Here is an 11,081-nt window from a genome sequence, read left to right as displayed (position 1 = left end):
CAGGTAAGATAATCTCAGATGTGTCAAGGACTAGCTAGACTGACTTATCAGAAATGTGAGCTCTTTTTCTAGCAGTGACACACACTTTTACCAAGTTATAGCAGGAAAGTCCTTTCCAGTCTGTGCCTCAGTTTCCCTTGTGTCTCACGACATCTCCTTCTCCCTGCTTCTTCCCCGTTTCAAGCTTTCTTGCACTGCACTGGGCAAGTGCGCTGCTGTAGGGGATGTGGGGGGCCGGATCCTGACCTGACAGTCCGCTTGAGATGTGGGTGCTGTAGTTGTAGGCTAGGAAAACAGCCTGCTGGTGCCAAGGGAAGACGGTTCCTCCATCATGGGATGGCACCTGGTCATTTGGAAGATCTGCTCCCCTCCTGTGGTGGGGTGAAGGCTCTGGGGCAGCAGGCGAGCAAGAGCGAACCCTCACCAGGGGGCAAACCGGTGCGGCGGGAGCGTTGGGACCAGAGGGTACCAGTTCCCACAGAGCAGCACCTTGCCGGCAGGAACGGTCCACGAGGGTGATGCTGGCGGATCGGAGCTAACTCGTTCCAGCCAGAACCGGAGGTGCTTGGAAAGTGGCTTTGGCCTCCATGAAGGCGGCAAGGATTCGGGTTACAGCTCCTGGGTCTCCTGGAAGGACCCGCCTAGGGGAGGACCCAAGGAGGGACGGGCTCATCGGAGCTCTTGCAAACTTGCCTCCCAGGAGCCAGTGTTTCGGAGCGGTCCGTGATGGACCCTGAGGCTGTAATGCTTGTCTGAAACTTTCCTGTAAGGCACTTCGCCTTTTCCCCCCTTGCTTGGAAAGCACCTCTGCCCTCCAGAGATGGGGATCTCCTTGCTGGATAGCTGCTCTGGTTTCCTGTGGTGGGGAGACCAATGCTAAATGTCAAGTTTGGATGCGGTGGTTGTGCTTTCAGGTAAGAACGCTATTCTTTGGAGTAAAAGCTTGTACTGTTTATGGCTTAAAAATATAGCAGTGGCTTGAATGTTTGGCCACGTAAATCCGTGTGCAGTGGACATGGGCAAAACAGGTTGGATTCGAGTCCCCGTGAGCCTTCATAGATCCATTGTTCTGTCTTCATCAACGCTGATTGTGGTTATTAGTGGGAGCATAAATTCAGCCATTCATCTCTGTTCACTTCCACACTAGGCTGGCTGTCGGTTTGTTAACAAGTGTTGAATGTCTTCCCAGATCTCAAGGAGCTGACTAGCATTTTCCACTTTTGCCAGCAAGAGGAAATGGAGAAGGGAGGACACTTACACCTTTACTTTCTGTGTAAAAGGACTCTGAACTTACCGTGAACCTAGGGTGGTAATTAACTGAGTAAGAAGGGAGCCGGTGTATGCGCATGGATAACGCTGGCAAGGAGAAAAGATGCGTTCTGCGCTCATTTTGTGTGGTGGTTGCTTCCTACCAAACTGCAAAAGCTGTACTCGATTTTAAGGGGGGAGACTTGAGCAGAGTTTGAGGTAGTGTGATTAGAGAAGAGGCTGTGTTTGCGTATTGCTCAAGGAAAGGGGCTGCTGAATTGTTGCAGCACGTAACTAGAGTCTTGTTTTACCGAGTAAACAATGCTAGTAAGGAAAAATCTTGTAAGATCCTGCTGAGGAGTGTAAGGCCATAGAAGGGGGTTGCTCGGACACTGAACAATAGACTCATCCAGCTCCTTTGTGCATCATGGCACCAGCCTGACTTTCTATCTGCTTGCTGCTATGGGCAGGGTGTTCCTCTTCCCCCAGCACTGCCTGTTAAATTTTGACTTGTGGCATTGTCTGCCCTTGATGCCAAGCTCCAAGGTCAGTTTTCTAATTGCAGGGTAGCGGTGAAATGGCACACAACTCCCAGAACCAGTCACAAGCATTAACCTGTCAGTCCCTCCTGGACCCCACCCAGCTCACAGTATTGCACAGATTTAGTTTGTAACCTACGCACATTGCAGAGGGATTTGCAACTCTCAAGCTTCTCCCTGCGCTCTAACTGGGTCTTGCTTAAAGAAGCATTTCAGGCATTGTCATTAGGATTAATGCTGAGGGGCTGTTTCTCTAGATTTGAGTATTACACATGCAGAACACAGCTCCTTTGTGGGTTTGCACAGCTCTAATCCCCTCCCCCAGTAAACATACCATTGAACCAGCACTTGTATAATGCTTTGAAAAAAGTTCCTAATTTGCCAGGAGGAAGTTTATAGGGCCTGTCATAGCTGTGGGATCTTTAAAATTTGCAACAAAATAAGATTGGTCTGCATAACTTAGTGGCAATTTTAAAGCTAGTCTTATCTGGATTAAATTTGTCTTTGTGTCAACTCAAAAATTACTGAGATTAAGACCTAGATCCATCAACATGTTATTTCACTGTGGTATTTTAATGTTCCTGAAAAACTGAAGTGTAGTGTGAGCTGTCTTTGTGCTACACTGTGCACAGGGAAGTGCCTTGTTCTGTTATGATCTTCATTGTATCAGTTAAACTTTTATAACTGGGGGGGGGGGGGGGGACGGGACGGGACACAACAACACTTATGCTACTCATAATTTGCCACAGCAAAAATGTGAATGGGATTAAATGGCATTTGAAACTGGCTTGTTCATGTGGCTGGACAGTGTTCTCCAAACCCTGATACCGCTTTCATTTCTTTCTCCCTTTCTTCCCTGAGCATCCACATGTGTAGTCTTAAAAAGGTGAAGTGACTTACCTCACTTGAGCAGTAATTTCCTTTTTTGTTTGGGATTAAAGCTTTCAGAAATGTTTAGAGGAAACTCTTTTGCTTAAGAATGGCCTAGCCTTTGATTTGGTGCCTCCCCAGATACACCCAATGAAGGTGGTCACCCACCTGCCTGTGATTCACAGTGGTTGCCTTTGTCCTGTTCCTAGGCTCTCCTCCCTTGTTCTTCTGTTGCTTTCCCCTGTTTGAGCCAAAATACTCTCAAGTTACCTGCCAAGTCACCACATGGTATCTCTGCAGATCCCACTTGGTTGCCTTCATCCTCTGCACTGCGTATGGACTGCATGACTCCTGAACAGCTCTACAGCTTGAGATCTGCAAACATCCCATGACCTGAAAAGAAAGGAAAGATGGACTTGTTAATGTAGTACTAGCCCATGACTCCATCCCCTGGGGCAGGTTGATTCCTCTTCTGCCTCCTTGTCCTTTTTTCCTCACCAATATTTGTAAAAATAGTATTTCCCTATTCAGCAGACTTTAAAGTGAATTAGTTCAGTTGTGTAGCTTTCTCACTTTATGGTAAAGACAGCCATATGCTGAAGCAGGCCGATACAGAGCCCATTATGGCAGCGGAGATCAAAAGTTCAGCTGCAGGTATGATAGGGTTTTCCTGGCTCGGCCATCTTGTTTGCACAACTTGGCATGTGTGCAGGCAGAGGTAGGTGCGGTGCAGGTGATAACAAACTGGCCTGCCTGCAAAGATATCTCCTCCCTGTTACTAACAGCAACCTTGCTGCTATGCTGAGAGCTCCTGCTGAAGTGTCCCAGAAAACTCTGCTGCCTAGAGAGTGGAGGAACATGCAACTAATTAGAGCCCCTGAGCTGTGTTTTGGTTTCGGGGGTGATTAAAGTGAATTGCGAGTCGGGCACTTTGGGTTTTCTCCCTGTCTGAAGAGGATGGTGCTCTTGCTGTGTGGTCTGTGTTATGCTTTCTCTAAAATAAGGGTGATAGTTGAGCTCATGAGAGGACAGGGAGAACCAGTGACTTCATGTGTGGAACACACCAGGGTAAGGAAAAACTGTGTCACTTTTCAGCACCTCAATGCCACAAGGAAGGAGGCTCCAAACTGGGTTTGCCCATCCAAGTGGAAACCACAGCCAGCCCTGACTTGAGATTTCCAAGCTCTTGGTTAGGAAAGGAACATGAACATCTGCTGTGGGGTGTGATGATCGGGCTTCTGCTCATCCCTTGGGTTTGTTCATGGTGCTGTATCTTTTCATGTTTTCATTTTTTTATGGACAAGTAGCACAGCTAACACCTGCTCAGTTACTGGGTTTAAATTCTGACTCTGTAAGGTAAAACATCCTTTAACTTAACCTGCTGCTTCATGTTTGGCTGTCCACAGGACAGGATGTTAGATTACCAGAGGTATATGGGCTTTGAAAATTAATGCTTAACATTATGATCCAGATGACTGGCTTGTCTGGTCTTGCTCCCAGAAATGCTGAGTGTGTCAAAAGAAATGTGAAAAGTCCTTCTTGAGACTTAAACATCTTTTCCTATCAAGTTTTTCCACTGACTTCAATGAGTTTTGAATTGCAGTCTTCTTCCAGACCTGGAAGGGAAGAAGGGAGTTACCTGCCTTGTTGCACAGGTGACTTACTGGGTGATACTCTGAAGTTGATACTGTGGGTGCTGACCCCACACACTGTTGTGTAGTCTGGAAGTGCTGCAGGGGTTCCAGATGATCTGGCTCTTCCAGAGATCCAGCCCCACAGTTGTATGTGCTGACTTCTTGCTACTGTTTACTTTTCAGGGCCAAGGAGCTTGTTTCTGCCGAGCTCTTTGCCTCTCAGCAAAGTTTGGGAAGTACTCACCTGTTTTGGAAGGATCGGCAAGCGCTGCGCATAGAGCAGTGTTCGGAAGCAGCTGTGCATTACGTTAGCCTTTAAGCAATAAAACTACCCAGGAAAGATGAGATATGTGTGCTCACTGAACCAGAAGCAGGAGTCCTGGGGACTGCAACAGCTGCAGAGGCTCAGAGTCTTCATCAGAGTGTTGTTTAGTGATTGACTGATAAACCTTCTTTGCTGCTGCTTTGTTTTTACATTTTTGAAGTAGGACATCTGGGACAACAGAAATAGTTTTGTCTGTCATCCCCATGAAGCTGCGTGGGCAGGACAGGGAGAATCTCTTATCAGATCTGGCAAACCTTATCTCTTCCCATGAATGTTCAAGGTTTTGCTGCATCCTCAATATGGCTTTGAGGACAGATGAGGACTTGGCCTGTGAGATGTGTAGCTCTGTCTCGAATACAGAAGTGGTTTTCTGTTGCTTGTGTGGTTGTTCCTGTGTTTCAAGCTCCTCCCTGCTTCCATCTGTGTCAAAGGCATTATCGTAATGCTCAGCATCTCCCTGGCTTGTAATAGTTGTATGTGTGTGTGCGGGCAAAACGAGCTAACGATACTCTCGTCCCTCTTTAGGACAGCAGCAATGAAGCACTGTTTTTACAATGAGACTGTGGGGTTCTTCTACAACAACAGCCGCAAAGAGCTGACTACATACTGGAGAACGAAGGATGTCCTGGTAGTTGCCCTGGGCCTGACAGTGAGTGTCATTGTGCTCCTGACCAACCTGCTGGTCATCACTGCTATCATCATCAACCGGCGTTTCCACTACCCCATCTACTACCTGCTGGGGAACTTGGCAGCTGCTGACCTCTTTGCTGGCATTGCATACATGTTTCTCATGTTCCACACGGGACCTAGGACAGCAGAGCTCTCCCTGAAGACCTGGTTCATTCGTCAGAGCCTGCTGGACACCAGCTTGACAGCCTCTGTGGTGAACTTGTTGGCGATCGCTGTAGAAAGGCACCAGACTGTTTTTACTATGCAGTTACACAGCAAAATGTCCAACCAGCGTGTGATGATCCTCATCTTCTGTATCTGGGTCACGGCTCTGCTCCTGGGGCTCATCCCTTCCTATGGCTGGCACTGTCTCTGCGCTCTGGAGAAGTGCTCCAGCATGGCACCGCTCTACAGCAGGAGCTACCTGACCTTCTGGGCCATCTCCAACCTGGTCATCTTCCTGATCATGGTGGTTGTGTACACACACATCTTCATCTATGTCAAGAGGAAGATGACACGTATGTCCAAGCACACTAGCTTCCACCCCCGCTACAAGGAGACCATGATCAGCCTTGTCAAGACCGTCACTATTATCCTAAGTAAGTCCACTTGCTGTAGTCAATCTAAATGACGCTTTGATCCTCCATCCTGGGTTGTGTGGGGTTGGTGAGGTGAATGTGCTCAGGACAACATGGAAGATTGGGAAGTGACATTCTGCTTCTCTGGTCTCTGAAGCTGCTGGGGTGATGGTTTGGTCTGGCTGCTGAGGAACTCGATGGTGTCAGGACTCTGCATGAATTCTGTGTGAGCTGTAATGGGAGCAGCCTGGCAGACAGAGGGGAGGGCAAGCTCCTGAATCTCTTGCTCTCTGATGTGGCTGCTCCTCTGGTTAGCAGAGGAACTTGGTATATCTGACTGCTTTAAGTGCAGGTGCTTTGGGCACAAAAGCAGCTCTTCTATGTGCTTAACTCCTAGTATGCTTCCCCCATAGAAGGGTAGAATGGAATTAGGAGCTATCATCAGGCCTTCATCAAGAAACAGCACTTAGTTCATCCTTTATTAAAGGATGGAGAGAGGCTTGGGGTGGATATTACAAGGTGATGGGAAAAGAGAATGAGTGAGTTGCATCCAAATTCCTTACTGTTTACTGGAACAAAGCACTGAACTCTGTTCAGATTTTTTTTTTGGAGCGGCTCAGTACAAGGTCTCAATCTGCTTGGGTAAATACATCCCTGGGAACTCTCTTAGTTCGAGCTGCTCTCGTGAGCTTGGGATCTCCAGCAGAGTGCTAACTGCCTGTCAGTCTGTCTGCATCTGCAGTCTGTAGTGCAAATAAGAGCAGATCAGTGACTGGAAGTGGTTGGCGCTCAGGCTCTGCCTCTGCAGGATATCTAACTTTCTTTGGATATGTGCTGTTCTGCCCAGTGCTGTGCATCTAACAGCGGAGGCTGGTGCCTGTATTGTGCTTTCAACAGCTTATGACTCCATGATTTCTTTAATCTGTTTTTTTTGCCTTGTGCTTTAATGGTCTAACAACCTTTCTTTAAAGTGAAATAAATCAATGCGCTCAGATCTTCCGCAACCCAGCTCGACTCTGGGCCTACGGTCACAACCCCTTGCTTGCAAATCTTCCCTGATAAGCGCAGAATTTGCTCCGTCAGGAAAACCTTGTAGCTGCAAACAAAGACTACTCCCTTGTGAACTCCCGCTGGCAAAGCAGGGCTCAGCAGGGGAGGGGAGCAGGGTGGGAGCAGTGTGGGGGGGCTGTCGGGCTGCTTGGTGTGTCCCTGCTCGGGGGCATGCCGGCTTGCCGGGTCCTGTTGCAACTTGTGAGCATCGAAACTGGAGTTTTCTGCCTGTTCCTGCCTTTCCTGTGATGTCGTCTTCCCTGCCTCGCAATCTCTCCATCTCTTGTATGCAGCTGGGAGTTCATTACTGCCTTGGAGCTGATCAGATGCTGCACAGAGGGTCAGAATGATTCACTTCATATATTTTACACAGTCCACAGTGGAGAGAAGTTGTTTTGTTCCCCCTTCCTTCCCAAACAGTATCAGAGGGTCACCCTGTGGTGTCAGCAGGACTGTTTAATTTTATGGGGCTTCGCAATATCAACTGGAAGAGGGCTGGCTGGATGGGCATGCCAGCCAAGAAGGAACAAGCAATTAACCCTTGGTGCATCACCTTGTTTTGGGAGATCCCTTTCCTCTTGATGTTCCCCCCTTCTGGCTTGGCCTGTCTGCCTTTGTCTTCTGCCTTGAGTGAGGAAAAAGCTTGGGCCAGAGATGGCTCAGAAGAGCTGCTGTGGTTTCACGGCGAGTTGGGACTGGTGTCTGAGGACAGAGTGGGGAGGAAACCTAATGTGGAAAGTTGAGGGAGACTCAGGAATACATCAGGCCTTTGGGACTCTTGTAACCAAAGAGTTTTTCCCTTCCTCTGCAGAGCAGTGTCAGACAGAAGCAGCAGTCGGTTCTGTACGGGTCCCTTGCACAGGAGGGAACAAGGGAGAGAATTGCTCAACTCTGGGGAAAATACCTTTCTGTTTGCATTCAGCGTACAGAAAGTTGAGACTGCAGAGGGTTTTTTTCCCCTCCCTGTGAAAGCCCTGGTGTAATTCTTTCTCCACCCTCTCATTCCCCAGCCTTCTGCAAACTTGGACTCTGCACAGAGGAATACTTTGCGCCTTATGCATCAGAGGGTGTAGCTGTTGGTGAGCGTGTGAGGAAGTCGAGGGTGCGGTAGGGGCTGCCTATGTGTGCCACTTCATTGCAAGGCAAGGTAGCAGCGGTTGATAATCCTGCAGGTCCTGGGCATTAAGAACAGGTCTAGGAGCTGACCTGGAAACCAGTAATAAGTCCAAGGTACATCTGGGAACTAGGAGCAAATTTTCCCACAGACCAGTTGAGTGACTCAGGATGCGATGATGATCAAACCACAGGGCAGAGTTGTTAGTGACCATGCTGTGTTAGATTATTAGGAGTTCAGGCTTCCTTCTGAATACTTTAGCTTCCATTAGGGAGCAAGGAAATCAGCTGGATTTGCAGGTGAAGGCCCCAGACTTTTTACGTACCTCTTTTCGTTTTTCCCCCTCTCATCTTTACTCTTTCTCTGGCTTTACTTAGTGCTGCTGGGAGCCACTATTTAGAGAATCTGGCTTGCCTTGTGGATGATGAAAACCTGGCTTAAAAAAACGTTGCATCACTAAACAAGGAGGTCCCGTTCCTGCAGGTTCACTCAAGATAGAAGTATTGGACATTCCTTCATGACAACCAGGAATCTATTTTGTATATTTGCTAAATTTAAAGGGGGTAATGTCATGTCTGCAAGTGTGGGGAAAGCTGCCTGGCCCAGATGCGTGGCTGCTGTGATGACCTTCTGGGAGCGTGACTCGCTTAAATAAAAAGGGTTACCTGATGCAGTGGCCTGAAATTGGCTGGGAAGGCTCCCAGAAACCCTGGAGATCCCTCCCAAGTGTTCCTTGGACTTTTCACCAGTGCAGCATTTCACTCAATAACAGCTTTAAATTCAGCCTTTCGGTTTTGGTGCAGCTCCTCTGGCTGTTGTTCTTTCCTGACAGATGTTTTTCAGTAAAGGGTGTAGTTGCAAAGTTCCCAGAAAGTCTTGTTCTTTTCCACCCTTTCCCAGAAGGCACAGCAGGGTGCAGTTCCTGTGCTTTAAGATACAACCTTATGTATGACTTCCAGGAGCACTGATGGGCGAGTGCTCCATTTACGTCAGCCTTAAAATCATGACCGCAAAAAGGGCTTTAGGAGCCACAGGCACCTCCCACTCCGTCATGCAAAACAGCAATTACCCTTTTGCCAAAGAGCTTTGCAGGTGGTGGCAAGAACATAGTATCAGCCCGACTGAATCAGTGGTGGAGTTTGTCCAGCTCAGTCCTGGTGTTGGCCAGCCCATTGCTTGGCTATTTTCTGCTCAGCATATAGCTGTGTGAGAGAGACTTCATTGGAGTGCCCCAGGTGTTGACCAGGACTCTTCTAAACTCATGCTGTTAAAGCCCCCATAAACCATATGGACAGTGGAGATTATTTTGGTCAAGATGTATCACTCTGGCTCTTCCCTAATTTTATGACCTGCTTACCTTTTTGGAGGGAGTGGCACGTAAATAGGAAATGTGGAGACTTTATCTTCACTCTGTAAATGTAATGATGAGGACAAGAGGAGGTAAGTGAAAGTACTTGGAAGTGTTGTTCTGAGTGAAAGGGATGGGGAAGGTGGAGGGGAAAGCCAATGCATCCATTTTTAGTATTTGCTGATTGAATCCTTGGTCTTCCTCCAAAGCAAAAATATAGTGAATCTAGTGGGGTTTTTTTGTCCCTATTTAACTTTTTTCATGAGATAAACCACTAGTGATTGCACTGAACATCTTTATGGTGAATGACTGGGCAGGGCCAGGAACCTGCTTTTTCTCTAACAGAGGTTCTTCTCTCCCCAGGTGCTTTTGTTATCTGTTGGACTCCAGGACAAGTTGTGCTCCTCCTGGATGGCTTGGGCTGCAAGAGCTGCAATGTTCTAGCGGTGGAGAAATACGTCCTTTTGCTGGCAGAGATCAATTCGTTGATAAACGCTATTGTCTACTCTTACAGGGACAACGAGATGCGTAGCACCTTCCGGAGGATCCTCTGCTTTGTGTGTTATAGGAATTCCAAATACACCCCCACAGTGGTGAAGCTAAACACCACAGACCGCAGAACACTTTCTCAGAACGGGCACTTTACTGTGGATTCCTCTATTTAGCTCTTTGATCAGAGATGAGCATGGTGCTGAACAGTGGCTGCTTTCTGAGCAAAAGAGCAGAGGCTAAGAGCGACCTGCTTCTAAAGCAGTAGAGACTTCTTTTATGTGCTCAAGCATAAATATTTCTATAGAAACTTGTCATCGATAAAGGACAAGGTGCTTTTAAGGAACTGCTGGATGGTGCATTATTTAGGACAAACATACTTTGAGTAGTATTCTTATTAAAGACTGCTATTTCTAATGCAAAGTTGATTTAATTTAGCAGCATCTAGAAGTATGCTATGTGCAACAAGAATCTCGTGTGATCTCTCAGTGAGCAAAGTATTTTCTTGGTACTTCAGTATTACTGCCTTCAGAAATAGTCATTCCAGTGGTAGCGTACTCCAAAGAGCCAAAGCTCTTCAGCTTTATGTGTTGCTTCCTAAACAGAGCTGCTTAGTGTTTCCCCAGAGAGTCTTATTCAGGTCGTGTTCCACCTGCTTCAGAAATGATATTCTTCTTAAGGCTTCTTCCGAGAGGAATCTGTTTGAATTGTTTCCTGAGAAACAGATTCCTGCTTTCCTAAGTGTCCGTTACTGAATTTCAAAGTATTCTGGGCTTTTGGAGGATGTCTTAGGAGCACCTAATTCTTTCCTAAAATGGAGAGTGGTGCTGTAACTCACTGCAGTTGTGTTTGTGTTCTGCTAAGTGATACCATGTGGTATTCACAAGTTCATTGCCTATTCATAAATGTGGAGTGAGTCATGTTCCCATTAAACCATCTTTCTACTCACTGAAAGCCCTTTGGGACAACCCTTTAGGTTGGATTCCAAGGCAATTGCCATTTTTGCCTTGGGTTTTAATGTGCAGTTTGTACCTTAATACTCAACTGCCCAAATAATGTGTTAATAGTCTGTTCAAATGTAGTCTTTCTCTCAGCAAACCACCATAAGAAATTAGCAATATTAATTAATATTAGTGCACAGAGGATCTAGTTTTCTGAGTAAGTTCATTGGCTGCATCTGACATGCAGTGTAAACTGTCACTCTTGATTGCGAGGGC

General features: G+C 47.1%; 1 protein-coding gene across 2 annotated transcripts; it reads left to right on the top strand.

Annotated features, from left to right (window-relative positions):
* Positions 1–726: 726 nt before the first annotated feature.
* LPAR2 (lysophosphatidic acid receptor 2) lies at positions 727–10,785 on the top strand. Of its 2 annotated transcripts, none has more exons than XM_049810450.1 (3): positions 727–765; positions 5,142–5,884; positions 9,739–10,785. In XM_049810450.1, the coding sequence occupies exons 2-3, from the start codon at positions 5,152–5,154 to the stop codon at positions 10,038–10,040; spliced, it is 1,035 nt and encodes a 344-aa protein (XP_049666407.1). In that variant the 5' UTR covers positions 727–765; positions 5,142–5,151; the 3' UTR covers positions 10,041–10,785. The 2 variants fall into 2 exon arrangements, with proteins under 2 accessions (XP_049666407.1, XP_049666406.1); XM_049810449.1 differs by lacking the exon at positions 727–765 and adding an exon at positions 821–914.
* Positions 10,786–11,081: the final 296 nt, after the last annotated feature.

This window comes from Accipiter gentilis, chromosome 9, assembly GCF_929443795.1.
Source record: "Accipiter gentilis chromosome 9, bAccGen1.1, whole genome shotgun sequence".
Lineage (NCBI taxonomy): Eukaryota > Metazoa > Chordata > Aves > Accipitriformes > Accipitridae > Astur > Astur gentilis.
This window is presented reverse-complemented; position numbering and strand designations above follow the sequence as displayed.

Coding starts and splice junctions, on each gene's coding strand:
- LPAR2 (XM_049810449.1), top strand. CDS start 874: ATGCTAAATGTCAAGTTTGGATGCGGTGGTTGTGCTTTCAG. Junction 915..5,141: donor TGCGGTGGTTGTGCTTTCAG/GTAAGAACGCTA, acceptor GTCCCTCTTTAG/GACAGCAGCAATGAAGCACT. Junction 5,885..9,738: donor GACCGTCACTATTATCCTAA/GTAAGTCCACTT, acceptor TTCTCTCCCCAG/GTGCTTTTGTTATCTGTTGG.